The sequence below is a fragment of the Spea bombifrons genome, chromosome 4 (assembly GCF_027358695.1).
Source record: "Spea bombifrons isolate aSpeBom1 chromosome 4, aSpeBom1.2.pri, whole genome shotgun sequence".
NCBI lineage: Eukaryota > Metazoa > Chordata > Amphibia > Anura > Pelobatidae > Spea > Spea bombifrons.
The window spans coordinates 50,739,356-50,758,536 of NC_071090.1; the positions used below are offsets into that span (position 1 = coordinate 50,739,356).

Sequence of the window (19,181 nt, forward strand, 5' to 3'; positions counted from 1 at the left end):
AGAGAGAGGGCCAAAGGGGAGAGATAAAGAGAAAGAAGATGAAAAAGAAAGTGAGAGATAAGATAAAGAGAAATAAGAGAGAGGAAGAAAAGGGAGAGATAAAGAGAACTGGAGCGAGTGAAAGAAAAACTAAGTAATTGAATGTTTTGCAAAGTGAAAATTCTAGGGGAAAAAAGGTGTGGTAAAATAAGAGAAAGAGGAGGAGAGATAAAGAGAAAGGGGCGATAAAGAGAAATGGGGTGAATAAAAGAAAAGATAAAGAGGAACAGATATAATGAGAAGGGGGTCAAAGAAAAGCAGAGAGATCCAAAGAGAGGTAGAAAAGGGAGAGATGAGATAGAGGGAAGGGGAAATATAAATGGAGTGAGAAGTTTGGAGAAAGGGGAGAGCGTGTGTTTGTGTTTTGAAAGTGCTTGTGTGTTAGGACAAGTATGTCCAAGGGAATGCGAATATGTAGACACAATCTGGGTGCTGGGGATGTATTCTGGATGCTGTGACAAGTCCTGTGGATGTAATCTGTGTGCTGGGCAAATCCCGTGGATGTAATTTGGGTGCTGGGGCAAGTGCTATGTGGGTTCTGAGCAAATCCCATGTGCGCAATATGGGTGCCAAGGCTTGCCTTTGGGGTATGTGACCTGTGATCTATGCTTGCAATTTAGGGTTTCCAATCCATGCATTATTTATTTGGTCTATACCTTCATCGCTGAGTTTGCATGTGATTTTTTCAATTGATATATACCTGCAAGGCTAGGTTTGTGTGTTATTTAGTTGCTCTATACCTGCAATGTTATGATTCTTTGTGTTATTTATTTGATCTATATCTGAACTACATGGGGGAAGAAAAAGAGAGGTGTAGCACAGTGAAGGAGGGGGCAAAAGGGACTCTGGGGGTGATGGCCAGGGGGCCACAGGGTTGGCCCACACAGGGTATCCTATCACCTAAGGTCGACCTCCAGCGTCAAGAAGGTAACTTTCAGACCTGCATCTGCGTTGCAGACTCATAGGTCTGTGTGCGTCTGTACTCTGCTCTATCTGTGTGACAAGTCTGTGCTGTAACACGTTGAGCACCTGTGATGCCACGCACTGGCACTGAACATCTCCTTCAAATCCACTTTGGAGTGTCATTATGTATCACCTTATGAAAACACCTTACTAGATCACCAGAGAACAAGTAACCAAGTCCAGGGGATGCAGTAAGGGAAGAGAAATGCTGTGATAAAACAGGGAAGTCTATTCTTGCACACATTGATTTTTTTGGAGTGTTTTTACATTTTAAGAGGGGGAGGATGCCGCTGTGACAAATTATAATTTATTTCTTATTAGTTTCTTTGCCATTCTGTTATCAAGATGTTCTAGCACCACCCATCTATTATGCATATACTTAACTTTAATATTTACCTAGCAAATCCTTACTCCAGCAATGGTGGTATCTACCATACAATGGAGATTAATACTTACCGAGGACCTGATTGGATTAAAGATCATTCAATGAAAGAAAGACAATACACAAAAAGGTATATATTTATTATGCCGCTTTTTTTGATGGTCTCTGAAATCTTTTATGTCATAAACAAATTTATGGTGCTAGTAGCATGATGATTGCTTCTTTTTGATGTTTCTTTAATCCAGACTGTTGACTGCAAAACAAAGGCAAAATCTGTCATAAGGAACTTCATATTTTAGGGCTGCCTACCTTTTGCATTCTACTTCAATGCACAGAACTACTTTGATAAGCCATACCATTATCACAATGGGTGGGATATATTAGGCAGCAAGAACATTTTGTCCTCAAAGTTGATGTGTTAGAAGCAGGAAAAATGGGCAAGCGTAAGGATCTGAGCGACTTTGACAAGGGCCAAATTGTGATGGCTAGACACCTGGGTCAGAGCATCTCCAAAACTGCAGTTCTTGTGGGGTGTTCCCAGTCTGCATTGGTCAGTACCTTTCAAAAGTGGTCCAAGGAAAGAAAAGCAGTAAACTGGCAACAGGGTCATTGATGCACATAGAGGGGCAAAGGCTGGCCAATGTGGTCAAATCCAACAGACAAGCTACTGTACCTCAAATTGATATAGAGGTGTCAGAACACACAGTGCATCACAGTTGGCTGCGTATGGGGCTGCATGGGGTACCCCTGTCCACTGCTGAAACCGCCTACAATGGGCATGTGAGGATAAGAACTGGACAACGGAGCAATAGAAGAAAGTGGCCTGGTATGATAGGTCATGTTTTCTTCACGCGGATGGCCGGGTGTGTCGCTTACCTGGAGGACAAATGGCACCAGGAGGCCCCACTACGCAACTTACAGGACCTGCTGCTAATGTCTTGGAGCCAAATACCACAGCACACCCTCAGAGGTCTACTGGGGTCCATGCCTCGACAGGCCAGGGCTGTTTTGGCAACAAAAAGGTGACCTACACAATATTAGGCAGGTGGTCATAATGTTATGGTTGATAGGTGTCTCACGCATTTTGTACAGGACAGTGTAAAGATAGGCTGTGATACCAGGCATGAACACTGTGGCTATAATGTTCTTACCTTCAGACATTCAAACCAATGTGTCGTAACCACATTCTTATAGCTATGCTTATGTATATATTCAGGTTGTTGGTACATAGTCTAACATCAGATTATTAGTCCATGTCATCTATTAAAGTGGAAACGCAGATCATTTCTACTTTGTGATCAGCCCTGCCCATGCATTCTGCTCATGCACATGGAAAGATCTCATGTGGCTAAACACCACTCTGGCACAGCAAATACCTGAGGGTTGGGAAAGGGATATATGCAAGGTAGTCACCGCAAAAAAGTGAGGGAATGTATACATGTATAGGATAGACATAAAGCTATCCTGAATCAAGACGAGACCAAGAACTGATTAAGGTGTGTCTTTACATCTGGGAAAACGGGCAGGCTAGATGGGCAGATTGGTTCTTATCTGCTGACAAATTCTATATCTGTATGGTAGCGTCACATCTGAGAGGTCTACAGACCAGTCTCTATATAGTAGATGTGACCCATGGAATTTTCTTTTATAAACTCCTAATACTGCATACTAAACAATGTCAGGTGACATGTATTCATGGTCAGTTCTGCCCATCTCATCAGGGTTGACCCTTCATACCTCATAATTAAGATGATGAGGTGAAATGTTTCATCTTAAATAACTCCGATGCATATTATTGAACCACATCCTGTTGTCTCTTAAAGTGCTATCTGGGAGTTTTCACAGGTCTCAGAAAATGAGATGCTTAAAAAATGATTAAAATGCACATGAATTATTGTACATCAACCAGAAAACATATTTGGAAAGCTTAGCATATTTGCTTCAAATGACTTAAAATATTTGCAAATTACAAATTACAATTAGAATATATATAGTCTGCCGGAGTTGAAAAACTATTTGTTGTCACAGAGTAGGTACCACAGATGTAAACTTGATGGGGCTTTTATCAAGATATATATATATATATTCTTCCCAATATTTCTCTATATATTGTTTATGGTCATTGCAATATATGTAACCAAACATAGAATGTGTAAAACCAGTACCATAACAGCAGTTATATAAAATAAGACTTTTTTTATTGGATTAACATTCCAGTTTAATGGTGAGCTTTTAAGAGTATCAACCTCCCTTTATCAAGTCAAAAGCAATACTTGCTAAGCAGAGGATGATAGCCTCAAAAGCTTGCCCTTAAAATTGAATGTTAGTCCAATAAAAAGGTATTATATTTTATTGCAGTACTCATTTCTTTTCCTTCAATTTACACTACCGGAATAACATACTTGTACGTGTAAAAATAGCACTCAAACAAAATTATGAAAAATAATTTCCATTTAAAATCCATGTTAATTGAAACTGCATATTTATTTTAATTTCAGCATTTGTTTAATAGGGTTCTATGTGCTTTAGCATTTATCATTCTTAAACTGCTTACTCTATAATAAACATATTCTGAGCATTGCTGTACAAGATCAATTAAATGCCTAATATACCTGCTATATTTCAAGGTTGATCATTGAGATCTATATATTTTATACAGACTATTAAAAGAGAAGTGCCAGAAAGTGTTGTGTTCTTAAGGGTGTGGCAGAAACTTCTCTGTAAAAGTATGTTCCTATCAAGGTTACAAGGTTGTTAAAATATTTAATCGTAAATATATTTTAAAATAATGTAAGAATAACATTTCAATCAGAGTATTCTGGTATGAACAACTGAAAATTATTTAAAGGCAAGCGTTTTATAACTCAGTAAAGTATAGGAGTAAAGGAAAACATTGTTCATCTAAAAGTTAAATATTTTAATTAATAATGTAACTTTAAACATAATAAGGACAACATTTTTAAAATATAGGTATATCTATAATCACATCATTCTTACATCAAATACATTTCCATGTATGTATTAGAATTAAGTGGACAAACTAGTTGGACATTATGTTAAATTCTTTATTATGAAAAAAAACATAATAAAACCCATAAACAAATAAAGCCCACAATATGCATACTGTATATTCTGTGTCCGACCTGTATTATTCTATGTAGCCATATGTAAAAGTTTACCATACCTTTGTAGTCTTTCCAGTTGAGCTTTTTGTTAGTGAATTTTTAGAGCATGCAATGTTTAATGTCTCTTGCAGCAGCAATGTTACCGCCCTATGAAGGGAGGACTGTTCTTGTCCCTTTTTTTCTGCCTGGAATTTAAGTTTTGTCAGATGAAAATATATCAAGGAGGAGGGATCCCAAGTTCTGTGAATGTTTATTGTATCTGCCTCCTAGCACATCGTATAAAATATGGTGAAATGGATTTCAGTGCCAGTCTCTTGGATGGTGTCTGGAAACATTTTGTAGTGACTTTGATGATTTAATGGATATATATATATATATATATATATATATATATATATATATATATATATATATACACGCACACACACACACACACACACAACCACAGTAGATACTTGCAAAACACAACAATTCAGAGCTAAGTAAACTAGAATATAAATAATTTTACACTAATAACCAATAACAAAAGAAGTCTTCAGATCCAAATATTTGTTCATTTCTATTGCTGGAAACTTCAATATTTTTTATAAGGCTAGATAGCAGTAGAGTTGCTAATCTGATATTACATGCTCTACCCTACTTAGGTTTGAGAGCTGTTGTGTTTTCAGTTGACGTTGCAGTAGCCCTGGTCTCTTTACCATCTTGCGTTTTAGGGTTTTCTGGGTCCACACAGTACTGATGCCGAGGAAGTTGTTGACTCCAACACCCTGTTTGCTCGAAAACCTTTGTTTTCTGTTTTGTCGTACTACCTTGCTCTTCTGCACCTTGACTGTTAGCATCCTCTGTAGTTACTTCCTGGGCTTTTCCTATTGGCCTTCATGGATTGTTTGGTGGGTAATGGGATCTTCTTAAGGGTGGTTGTTCCTTTCTCTCTTTGGGGAACTCCTACCTTCCTCTGGCATCCACCCACCTTATTCGCTACCAAGGACTAAAACACTGAAGGGGTCAGTTGCTCCTTCAGCTACATAAGACCTACAGACTCTCCGTCGTCCACACTACGAATATACTTTCTAGGGTTGTTTTTCTTGCTGATTTACATGTCACAGTATTTTGATGTCTTGAAAAGAGAAAAAAAATTTAAATTATTAAACAGCTACACCAAAACTGATGCGTCATCACATGGGTATATAGCTTATCCAATTTACTCCTAATCAACATCTGTGAATTTATTTATTGTTCATTTTTTTCTGGTGTTATACATACATACTATATCACTATACTGTACTTAAGTATAGTATTATGTGTAATATTACTTACATGGGTAAATTCTTCCTTCTTTTTAACATGTAGGGTACTTGCATGTCTGTGAGCAACAGCAACTTTATAAGGCGTTGAAATTAGGAAGAACAATTTTTCTTAGGTCCTTTAACATATGCTACCCATGGAAAGTATTATTTGTACTTATGGTAAATTATGATAAACAAAACATTTTAAAAGTAAACAATCACCCTATTTCACGTGTAGTAGATGGCTAAATTCTAATTGTTTTTATTTAGAACACCTTGGTTGTTTTTGTTGTGATTTGTAATTGAGAATTTTAGATTTTTTGTCTTGAGACAAGACTTGAGATATAAACCTTTATATACAAATGTGAAAGTTTCTCAGTTACGGTTCTTAGTTTCTCATTTGTGTTTTTTTAAGTAGACTGTATTTACTGAGTATATATTTATCCATTCCAGTGTTCTGTCACCTGTGGCAAAGGAGTAAAATATCGCACTGTATCCTGTGTTACCAAAGGTCAACAAGTAGTGGTTGATGAGAAGTGCAAACATTTACGGAAACCTCGTACAGAGAAAATTTGTAGAAATGGCAGATGCCCCTCTTGGAAGGCCGGAACATGGAATGAGGTATCTACTTCTCGCCATCTTTACAGGGAAAAATAAATTAGGGTCCAAAAATTGAGTGATAACCCCCCCAAAAAAACACACCAAATGGTTGAGAAAATCAAAAAGAAACCTGAAAAATGACCTTTACCGTAAATAAGCCAAACACAAAATCCTTGTAAAAGCTCCCTCAGGAAGATGCTGAAATCTAGAAGAATATCTGAAACCCAGTTTGTTGGTTCAAAAAACAAAAGCCATAGATTATATACAAGTAAAAATAATAATATTATACAAAAGCATAAAACAATTAAGGTGTCGTGGGTTTATGAACAGGCATATCTTCAGTCAAAATTTGTTCTATGAAGTATATGTTGAAGGCAGCATATTGACACTTTTAATCGAAAATGTTGAAAATTACGTTTTTTGGGTGACTAATCCATTTTACCATTAAACTAATAGTGCCATTGTTTCCCTTTGCATTTTCAGTGCTCAGTGACATGTGGTGTGGGGACCCAGCACAGAGATGTTTATTGTAGGAAAAAAGGTCACGGAAGAATGAAAGATACATTTTGCAACCATAGTATTCGCCCTGACAGTCAAAAATACTGTCAGCTACCTGAATGTTTCTATTATCATTGGGTTGCAGATGAATGGCCTGGTGTAAGGATTTACCTTTTACTTATTTTACTGTTAATAGTTTAATTAATGTAATGTGTTTAAGCAATGTGGAAAATATATATTTTTAACACAAAGCGTTCCATATTTCAATTGTTACATTACATTAAATTGATTAATCATGGTCGGATTCTAAATAAAGGAGAACAGAAAAGGCAAGAACAGATTTGTATTGTGCTCCATAGTTTGGTATATATATATATATATATATATATATATATATATATATATATATATATATATATGTTTGTGTGTGTGTGTGTGTTCCAGGTGGTTTGTAAATATGACAGTAAACATACAACCATTCCACCCTTATATAATTTAGTGTTCAACAGAATGCAAGGATGGGGAGTCCAGAAGGAAGGTGAAATGTGTTGACAAAAGTGGGCGATCTGTGAATGATGCATACTGTGACCCTGCTACCAAGCCACCAGCTACTAAGACATGCAAGAATGTTCCCTGCAAGCACATAGTGGTCACTGAAGATATGTCACAGGTACATGCACAATTTGTATCACTTAGGTACATATCATAGACTTATAGAATTTGATGGCAGATAGGAACCATTTTGCCCATCTTGTCTGCCTATTGTTCCTGATCTATATATTCAAACCTTAAGCAGTCCTTGATCTCCCCAAGCTTTATGTCCAAACCTTCTTGTGTAAACCTCTACCAGCCTTTCAGTACAGTAAAACCTCCTTACAATATATCTAAGCCTCAGACCATAGTCATGAAAGAAAAATATATCATTAGTAAGTGAACAGCAATCTTGAAAAAGAAAAAAAAAGAAGAGATCCGAAAACAGTTATGTTTTATCTACGTTATTACATTTGGGACAATGTATCTCTTTTTCCAATCTGATATTCTCCAAATCTATAGGAGGGTTGCTATTCAGTTACTTTTAACCCAACCTATCCTCTTACTTTGCAGCTCATCGATTCAAATAGTATTATATCTTCTAAACCGCTTATGACCATTTGTTATTGTAGAGCCTTTAGTTGAAGTTGGCAAGTCTTAGTGGCCTGATATAGAAAAAAATGTAAAATTACATATGTTTCTGGGAATTTAAGTTTTTGAGACGGAGTCATTTCATCTGAAGAGACATCTGAGGTTCTAAAAACGTATATAACGTCTTTTTTTATGTTGTACTAAGGTTTATCTTTTTTTCAATACCCCCCATTCCTTGTTTTTCAGTGTACCGGTGTATGCTGGTTTGGTTACAAGAAAAAAATAACATATTGCAAAAAAGTGCCTTCTACTTACAGCAAGTATAAGGCTGGTATTCGCTCCGTCGTCTATAAAAGGTGTCCTATTCGCCCCTGGTTGCTGGATCATACTTGTAAAGGAAAGAGCTGTGTGCAAGCCGTTTCTTGGAAAGTTGGAAAATGGAGCAAGGTTAGTTTTAAAATACAAACTAAAGTATGTGTATATGACTATACGATCCATGTATATGCTATGTTTTTTTTATGACCTTAACTTGCTCTTTGTAATTTGGTATGGTATTTGGTATGGTATTTTACTGTGGTTATATTAAGAATTTTATAAAGGTATAGAGTCGTTACGTGTATTATATGCCTGAAAAAGAGAAAAATTACAATCCAATATATGCATTCAAAATTTTACCATGCTAAATGCATTTGCTTTGTTTGTTATTAATGTTAATATAAACTAATAAATAATAATAATCATTTCATAATAAATGTTTTACTGTAATTAAAAAATATCTCAAAATGCTGCGTACTATAAACACATGCTGTTCTTGCTGGTCCTTATGCTTGAAAGAAGACATCTGATTGTAATCTCTGAACAGTGTTCTGTAACATGTGGCGTTGGGATGATGGAGAGACGGGTGGTATGCATGACGGATGGCAGTTCTCCTAGCGATCTCTGTCCTTCCCATGTGAAGCCTCCTTCCAGAAAGACATGCCAGTCTAATAGCTGTAAGTAGCTATGATTTGACATACAATGTTTTCACACTATCTAAGAATTGTTATTCTATCTAATAGAATTGCTTCTGTTTGAGTTTGGATGTCACTAACACCTCTGGGAGAGAAAAAAAAGCAGACTTTTGGGGGATGAGTCCTAACTGATGTATTGCATAGGCTTTTTGAATATGAATACTTAAGAATCAAGTATTTTTGAACAAGTTAAACTTTTCATTAATACTAAAAGTGCATGTTTTCTTTGTACTTTGTTGTGAACAGTAACACATTATAGCTAAGAAAGACCAGAACATATATATATTCCTTAGCTACAATAATGTGTTAATATGTTAATATTATTTCTTAATTAATCCAAAAGTATGGATCAACAGCTATTTAAACAAAACCCCATACCTTTGCCTACCAAAAATCACCCTAGTAAGCAACTTGACTAGATTAGGCGACTAGATTTTGGCTTCATCAAATGCTAAAAAAGCCAAATGAGAAGCAGAACTGCAAGCAATGCTATGAATCATATGGCTACTAGTGGAAGGTCCATACTCTATACCAGGGGGCACTATACTACTCATAAAAATTATTAATAACGGCATCTCGGCACCCGATTATTAATAATGAACCGCTCATGTATGTGCTGTTGCAAATCTTAATCTAAACAGGACCCACAAGATCTTTATATGGTTTGGTATTGCTATTAAAACAAAATTGCTTGGCATAGGCAGTCCTTTCATCCATTCTCTTGAGATTCAACTTTCACCAGTAAACCGTAAATTAAATTTAATTTTATATGATGTTGGGTCCTTCACTGACCTTTCAATGTTACACACAAATAATGATTTGTTGCATTTTTGTATATCACAAGAAAAACAGCCTCACGTATAATTCTACCTAGGATGCAATAATCTAGGGTCATGTGTCACCCCCTTGTGTTTGACTCTTGCAATTATAACTATAGCAACAAAACTCATTATGTGGACATTTGTATTGGTATACTAAATAATATAAAGAATCATATAACTCATCCGAGATGTGAGAGAGTTTACATTTCTGTGGGCTATTGCTCTATATAAGTTTGCCTTTATTTTTTTTGAGGGGGGGGCAGCTTTATTGGTTATTACTTTTAGGATCATCTTTGTAATTATAATTTATTGAGAAGACAATGCATTATTATAATTAAGGCAAACAACTGTAAATAACAATAGAAAACAATAGAAAGGGATGATGACCCATGTGGCATAAGGAGGTTAAGGTTTTCCAAATGTATTAAAGCCATAAATCCAATATATTATGACATATAGGTGTGAATGTGCCACATATGTTCCTGGCTGGCCTTCTTTTTGCTTGAGGTGGGTAAATCTAGTGGCGCCCAATAATTGAAGTCACTCACACATATATAGTATTTTCTGGAGAGATTTTATTGCTGCGAATACAGAATTTTTAACGTCATGATAAATTAATATGAGTTTAAGTTTTGTACTGCTTTTATTTGTATCATTATTTTACCCTGGTAATGTGTGTTTTTAACATTTTAAGGTGACTTTAAAAGCTGCAAGGAAATACGTCTAACGAATAATATTCAGGCAGATGGTGAATACACATTGAGCATTAACAACAGGAAAGTAAAGGTATGCTACATTTAAACATGCATATTAACTTGTGTTTTGTGTGTATCAACATTTATTCTGATTATTTTTTTTTTTAGGTTTACTGCTTGGGAATGCAGTCAGATAGCCCAAAGGAATACATAACATTGGTTAAAGGTGAAGCGGACAACTTTTCAGAAGTATTTGGATATAGGTATTGTAAGGGTTAATGCCAGAATTCATTATGGATATTGCAATTATGTGCCAATGCTGGTTTAAATCTTTGTAATTCCCCCTTAGTTATTAAATGAGCCAATTAACCAAATTTAACTCATAACTGGGTTCAATTTTAATAGACACAACACAGGCATGATTACTGCTAGCCCTGTTGAATCTAAACATCAATGAAATTGATGTCTATCGTCTGGGAAGGGTTACAAAGCCATTTCTAAGGCTCTGGGACTCAAGCGAACCACAGTGAGAGACATTACCTACAAATGGAAAAAATTACAACAGTAGTGAACCTTCCCAGGAGTGTCCAGCCTGCTAAAAATTCCTCCAACAGCGCATTGAAAACACAACCAGGAGGTCACAAAAGACCCCAGATTAACATGTAAAAAAATGCAGATCTTACTTGCCTCAGTTACTTGTCTTACTTGCGGGAAGCGGCCAGGACTGTACACTGACGTGAGCGGTCCCACTGATGTTAATGGGAGTTCCCGTTGATGTTGGGGGCGTTCCCGCTGATGGCAGTGGGAAACACCCCCATTTAAAGGAAAAATGGGCGGGGAGCGGGGCGTGTCAAGACCCCTCTCCCGCGACCCGGAGGATTCAGGTCTTGATCCGGAGAGCCGGAGGAGCAGCGCTCACCTGGCAATCTGCGGGTCAAACCCGGAGAGTTCCCAGGTTTGGTTACTAGGTCATAATATGGGCAAACAAAACAGACAAGCTTCAAACATTTATTTCAAAGAAAAGCTACAGGGGTAGTGTACAATGCAACCTCCTCATGCTGCAGACATGATATGTCAAAGCAATGTCCATGACTTTCATGTTCTATTTTAGCAATCTACAAGAGAATTTTGGGAACCATAATTTTCATGTAATGTATTTTTAAATTCAATATACTATAAAAACGTAACCTCTTAAGGACTATGGCTTATTTTTAAACTTGATGATGAAAGCAATTTTAGTATTTTCCCTATGTCTTTGTTCAACCCTAAATTACATATTGTTGTTCTAATTTTTGTTTGATTTTCTTGCAGAACAAGGTGGGTTGTCTTTTGAAACTGTACTTATTTATAAAAAGATTAATTTGGTCTGTAAAAAATATATACAAATGTGTGAAAAATGAACATTTTTATACTAATTAAAAACAGATGGCGTAAAAAAAAAAGAAAAGAAAAAAGGGACCTAAATATATTTAAGCATCTGCCCTGATTTTAGGAACATCTCATATACCCAGGATTTTAACCTATTAGCTTAATTACAAAGCAAATATGAAAAGATGCACATCTTGTTTCCAAACCATAATTTTTTTTATGCCGCTCTGAAGCCAAAACCTCCCCACAAAAGTATATGTTTCTGAAAGACTAGGCTATTTCACAACCACTTTTCGTGCAAAGTATGTGCCAAAAATAAAACTGCATTTTTCACACACCCCTTTGCAATTAGGATTTCTTCCACAGGAGTGCAGGTGTTGTTGGGAAAAAAAACAGCTTATGTTCTGCTTATTTTGGGCAGCAAAGGGATTTTGAATTTTCTATGTCTACCAGGAATGGTATGGAGTGTTCAGAGACTTTCTTTTAACACTTTTTCACTTTTTAATTTCCCCCACTTTTTTCAATTATATGGACCCTAGGGATCCCTTGTAAGTTGGCAAAACTCATGATGACATCACATGTGGGTCTATCTATGCCAGGAGTGTGGATTCATTTATCCCAATGCAAGCTAGTCCAACTTTCGTAGATTTGCTATAGTTTGATTTATGCTAGACAACCTTTTAAATATCTTACTGTTACCTAGGGAGACCTATATATTCATTGGTATATATATATAGTCATAGGTATATATATATATATATATATATAGTTTTTTTGTTTTTTTTAAGGAAAAGTTAAGCTATTCATATGTACCTAATTAAAAGCCAACCATGCAACTTTTGCATGATATAATTGTAATTTTTCTGGAAAAATCTCTCCTTTTTCCCCTCATATGCCAAGTAAGCAACAAAAACAGCATTTTCTTAAAAACACACCCAACAAAATCTAGTTAGAGAATTATGCCAAGCCTTTTACACCTCTAATGCACCTGCTTCTGAGGGCTACAAATCCCATCATTATTCTGGATGAGGGTGATGGGAGCTATAGTCAAAATAGCTCATCAGCTGTGTTTTTATTAAAACATTTTTATTGATATTTATGCTACTGTGTGTGTGTTCTTATCTTATTTATGCTTTTTAGCATGGATCAGACATCTTATTTCCTGCATGCTGGCCAGCTGATCCCCAAAAAAACTGGCAGTACGCTCATGCTTTTACTTTACTGGCATGATAGCAAGCAACCATATTAGGATGCCACCTCCGTGAGCATTCTGCCCCCCTCTCTCTGATCTCATCCTGCCGATCACACAGTGATCAGCAGAATCAGGGTTCTGCTGCATTACTATGTGTGAGCTTCAATCTTCTTGGTGACATTCCTAGTTCATTTAGTTGTATAAGTCAGTTGTTTCAGAAATGTATCTTGCATGGTTCGGAGCATCAACAATTAATCTTAATCTTTTAAACATATTTTCTTAGGCTGAAAAACCCATACCAATGTCCTTTTAATGGAAGCAGAAACCATCAATGTGCATGTAAAAATGATTACCTTGCAGCAGGATATACTGCCTTCAGTAAAGTACGTCTGGACCTCATTTCCATGCAAATCAAAAGTAAGTGTCTGCATTTAGTATATTTAATAATAGTTCAAAATAAGGCTTTAATAAATAACCTTCATTTTTTTCCTATCTAAGTAGAACTAACCCAAAATCATAACTGACTTGGTCAAACAATTGTATTTTTTAAATTAAAATACCTCTAACTTAAAAATTAGTGGGGCATTTCTTTCACTCTAACTGTTGAGCCTTTCTCGGAGTGAAATGAAAGGTGATCAACACTGATAAACTGAATAGTGGACATTCTGTATAAACCATTATGTGCTCTCTGCAAGACAAAGAGGTCACTAAGAAGTTACACTAGCAGTGCAACTCAAAAATGTTATTTGGAAGTACAGTTTATAAATTGCTGAATAATAGCTTGCAAAATTAGATATTAAAATATGTCTGAAGTGGAGAGATAAGATGCAATAAAAACACTATGAGGTTGGCCAATGCTCCCCTCACTCCCAAGCAACTGTTAATTATTCTGTAGGAGCAGGTATGGGAATCTTTTTCAAATATCTCATGGATACTCAACTGGATGGATTTGCTGATGTCAGCATCCAACCTTTTTTACTCAAAACAAAGCAAGAATTACTATGTCAAAGTACCCCAAGTTTGGAGAGTCCTTTCTAATTTTTCATGGCTATATTGCTTACCAAGCTGAATCAGTGGGACTGAACTGCATTTTAAAACTAATGAGACTATCAAGCAAACTAAAACCTTCTCTGGACACCATTAATGAGGGTGCCTGTGTCGCCGGTGGGGCTGCCCAACCCTAAGGTTTTTAAGAACCTGCACAGCAAAAATAATATAAAAGGGAGCTCATTGAGCACATTCAGATTCCTTGGTTTCTGCTAGAATAATAAAGGCCAATAAATAATCCTACCGCTTTAGCCAAGCTTCTTTGCTGATACTATTGACAGTGGACTAAGTGCAGCCACATAGAGATGCGCTAGGAAAACATGCTTGTGCAAGCAAAAGTATCATTTTATAATTGTCCATTCTTTTATCTGTACAGTTAAAGTAACACCAACGCCCATTGACTCTTTGACCATTTGTTTGAAACATTTTGCCCTGTGTCACATTATCAGAGGGGTTCTAAGGTCTTGGAATTATCTTCCATTTCTTATTACTTTACTGTTTGTAGCTACAGACCTTCATTTTGCTCACACACTGCTTGGAAGGGCAGTCCCATTTGCCACAGCAGGTGACTGTTACAGCGCTGCCAAGTGCCCTCAGGTAAGAACAAATCACACTTTTACTACATTTGTGATAATATATAAAATCCACCTAAAAGCATCCCTTGACACCATTAACTTAAAAGCTATAGGTCTAAATATAGGGCTTGAATTTCTTTGAGAATTATCAAAAACAACCTCTTACCTTCAATAACAAATAAGAACCTGGTTTATCATCTGTATTCCTAACATATTACTATTCTAACATGGTCTTTACATAGGGATGTATTATCTTTATTTTTCAAACTTTCACATGGTCTCCTCATTAAAGTGCATGACCGTAAAATTAAACTACATACCTGACTAGGAATGGCCCTTTTTAATAGACTGTTTATTTAATAAAGTATTTTTAATATGTGTTATATATTTGTAATAGAGCTAACATTATCCCTTGTGACCTTTATGGAACTTATCCGAATTTTACTTGGTCTCATATTCTTTTTTTTCAAATCTTTGTTTTTATGCTGTTTTAGGGTCAATTTAGTATAAACCTTTCAGGAACTGATTTCCAAATATCAAACACTGCCAGATGGATTTCTCAAGGAAATTATGCAACTGTCAATATACACAAATCACAGGTGGGTTAAAGGGGAAGACCGATGAAAAAAACGAATCATTTAATATAACGCTGTATAAAATAATGTAGTGTGGCTCTGAACAAAAGTAGGTTTTGTTTCGTATCGTTCCAATCTGCAGACCTGGGAGGTTACCATAAATAAATTGTGATATTTTGATGACCTTCTGTACATGCATACCACGTTGAGCGGATGGTTTATGGTAATGCTAGTACCGTATTTGCTCGATTATAAGACGAGGTTTTTTCCAGAGCAAATGCTCTGAAAAATACCCCTCGTCTTATAATCGGGGTCGTCTTCTCAGACCCCCCAAAAAATGTCTGCTGGGGCCATGCTGCTTACCGGTCGCGAGCAGCGTCTCTTCTGTTAGAAGCAGGAGGACAGGAAGCTTGCAGCGTCCTCACAGAGCTCTATCTCCCCCTCCCTCCTCTGGGGGCGGGGCCAGAGAAGTTGCTCTACAGCCGGTCCCCTGCAGAAGTCTTCGAGTGAGAGATCTGCAGTTCAGGTAAGGGGGTGGGGGAGGGTTTTTGGGTAAGTATGTGTGATTAATGTGTGTTTAATGTGTGAAGTATGTGTGATTAATGGAATGAATGAGTATTTAAATGTGTTTGTGTGTGATAGCATGGATGTGTAAGGGGGTGGGGGTTGTAGCATGGCATAGGGAGGCTGTAATCCCACTACTATCATCCCCAGGTTCCAGCATGTACTGGCTGCCTTGGCTTGATAGGAGTGTGATTGCTGTTAGCAGTTTGATATAGATATATATATATATATATATATATATCTATATCAAACTGCTAACAGCAATCACACTCCTATCAAGCCAAGGCAGCCAGTACATGCTGGGTTAAAAGGCATATCATGGGGCTGAGTGGCATATAGGAGGTTAAAATGCATTTCTGGACCTCCAGAAATGCATTTTAACCCCCTATATGCCACTCAGCCCCATGATATGCCTATATACCTCCAGAAATGCATTTTAACCCCCTATATGCCACTCAGCCCCATGATATGCCTTTTAACCCCCTATATGCCAGAGTGGCATATAGGGGTATAAGGCATATCATGGGGCAGAGTGGCAAATAGGGGGGTATATAGCATTTATGGGGGCAGAGTGGCATAACTGGGGGGAGGCAGGTTGGCAAATAAAAGGAAATTTAAAAAATATATTTTTCTCAATCATAGCTTTTATTAAACATGAAAAAATAATTTACATGAATTAATATTTACTGGTAAAACTTTTTTCCTATAGGGTCGTCTTATATTCAGGCTTTTTGTTTTTTTCCTAAATTAATATTTTGATTTTGGGGGGTCGTCTTACAATCGGGGTCGTCTTATAATCGAGCAAATACGGTAATAACCTGCTTATCAGATGAAGTCCATTCCTATTTAGGTGTTTAGACAGTCTGTTAAGGTCTAACCCAACGTAAAATTAACTTAATTAACTGTTTTCTTATTATATTACATAGCATTTACATTGTTACAAACAAACTGTGGTAAATAAAGTCTGTGTTATATTCTGTTAAAGTTATTTTGTTCCAAAATGCAAAAAGACTCTATGGAATTCTGGGCTATTCTGGATATTTATTCCACCTATATGTTGTTGTATAGCTTACCGTGTGCTGAAATCTTCACAAATACTTTGGTTTTCTTTAGGATGGATCAAAAATATATGGAAGATGTGGAGGGTACTGTGGAAAGTGTGTTCCCCATTCAAGCATTGGTCTACCGGTCCAAGTGCTGTAGAAATAAGAATAACATGAAACTACAGAGGTGCTAAAAAAAAACAGAAAATGGTTTTATCCATTCACAATTATTGAAAAGTTATGGCTGACACTCACTAAACACTGATGAAATCTACCAGACTCCTCTATACACTGTTTGTCTCTTGTTATCAAAACTGGTGCTGAATTATCCTTGACCAAATTCACCTTTATTAGATATTTTCAGTGTTCACATTGACCATATTGACATTGAATAAAAGTAAAAACCCTCAATTTGCTCAGAAAAATATAAACTTTAGCCTCACACTGTGCTTAGTCAACCAAATGTAAAATGTGTTTCTATGTCATTGTCAACATTATGTCCTTCATGCTGTAAATTATTGTCACAGTATTTAATTTTTGCAACATTTAGTTGCATTAGTAGCAGTATAACATCAAGGCTTAAACATCCTCAAATAAAGACATTTAACATAAAAAAAATAATATTAACAGGTTAACCTACCTTTAAATCAGTAATATATATACGGTATATATATATATATATATATATATATATATATATATATATATATATACTGTATATATCAATACATGTTTGGTGCTTTGTGTACATTATGTATTGCTTCAGTTGTTTGTGTGTAATGCCAAATCAATATGCCAACACGCATAGACGGAGGGACATAGGAATATACATAAATATTTTATGTACATGTACAGAAAATAAAACTGATCACTTTAATCTAATTAATGAATGAATGTAATGTGTATTTGGCACATTTCCTTATCTTTTCTGAAGGATCATTATTAATATAATTCTCTTCTACTAGAAAGAAAATATGCTTAATATTTAAGAAGGTGAGTTTTAGAATTTCAGGGCATGATCTCAGGTATTGATATGAATTAAATATAAAGGTAAATTTGCCCTATTTGGTAATTTATGTGGGTTTATTTTGGACAAAATTATAATATTTCAATATGTTGATTATTCTATTGCAAACATCAATTGATCCTTATATGGCAGCTGTAATCTAAGAAAGCCTTTAATCTCTGCAAAGTGGGGTACACGTGTGTATACAAGGTGCTACATGTATTATTTAACATATTTAAATGTAACACTTTTGATGTTTTTATCAGAAAGTCAGTTTGCACTATGTGAATCCGGGATTATTAGGACATTATTTCATACATTGTAGAGGATATTTGCATTTCTATTTGCAACTCTGTAATTTATAAAATTATTTATAAAAGCTTTTCTTGTGTCTTGTGAATTTATTGTATGTTGTCTGTCTGTATAGAGACACGAAAGGCAACAGTGGCCTATCCCACCCACACGTTACATTTTATTCATCCGCAGTGTGCAACCACATCTGTGTCCAACTGGTGGGCGCATAAGGCAACATATCTGCAGCTGGAAGGGCATTAAGGGTAAGTATGGGTTGCTATTGGCAACCCGCCATCCGCCAATTGCCCAGTGTTGCAGATGGCTGGTTCAGGCCTTAAAAAAGAGGCTCAGACAACATACAATCCAGCTCACTAAGCATTTCTTACTCTCTTATACATCTCTTATGACTCTTGCACGTATAGATGCTATGGTCTTTCCAAAAAATATGTTATTAATTAAACTTTTTGTACTTCAACATGCTAAAAAGAAAAATAAGTAACACAAAAATAAAGCACACTGTAATGCATGTTTCAGTTGCAGACATTTTGGGATTCACAATTGTTATGAAATAAAATTAAAAAGTGCTGATTTTTGCTTCTTAACCGGAGGTAAGAATGAAGTCTGTAAGTACAGCTGTTTATATTTAAGCAGAGACATAAATACTGCATGACTTGAGCCATACATACTTTGTACTGGTATACATTTATCAGAAACAGTGCACGCTCATACTTTATAGCCAAGATAAACAAAACCAATATGAGAATATCCAGTCCAGAGCTTAACAAATAAATGTGAATGTATATTTAATATCACATGTGCTTAAGAAGTTCTCCAGGACTTTCAGCAATAGTACTCAAGGGTTATCTTAATAAAAAAATGTAATTTAATTGTAATTAACCAAGTTTTAATAATGATAAAAAAAATGCCTTCGCATGATTAGGAATGATGTACTATCCCAAAAAATCATAAAATAAAA

The 19,181-nt window shown here is 35.9% G+C and overlaps 1 protein-coding gene across 1 annotated transcript in view; it reads left to right on the forward strand.

The window, feature by feature from the left end:
- The window catches only part of ADAMTS20 (ADAM metallopeptidase with thrombospondin type 1 motif 20), an 87,287-nt gene extending 70,139 nt beyond the window's left edge, over window positions 1-17,148 (forward strand). Inside the window, exons 29-39 of the mRNA XM_053463502.1 lie at window positions 6,249-6,416; window positions 6,879-7,052; window positions 7,393-7,563; window positions 8,262-8,462; window positions 8,878-9,007; window positions 10,541-10,632; window positions 10,710-10,804; window positions 13,385-13,518; window positions 14,654-14,745; window positions 15,218-15,322; window positions 16,976-17,148. Coding sequence (XP_053319477.1) covers window positions 6,249-6,416; window positions 6,879-7,052; window positions 7,393-7,563; window positions 8,262-8,462; window positions 8,878-9,007; window positions 10,541-10,632; window positions 10,710-10,804; window positions 13,385-13,518; window positions 14,654-14,745; window positions 15,218-15,322; window positions 16,976-17,065 — 1,452 coding nt within the window. The 3' untranslated portion in view covers window positions 17,066-17,148. The remainder of the gene's footprint in view (window positions 1-6,248; window positions 6,417-6,878; window positions 7,053-7,392; window positions 7,564-8,261; window positions 8,463-8,877; window positions 9,008-10,540; window positions 10,633-10,709; window positions 10,805-13,384; window positions 13,519-14,653; window positions 14,746-15,217; window positions 15,323-16,975) is intronic.
- The last annotated feature ends 2,033 nt before the right edge of the window (window positions 17,149-19,181 follow it).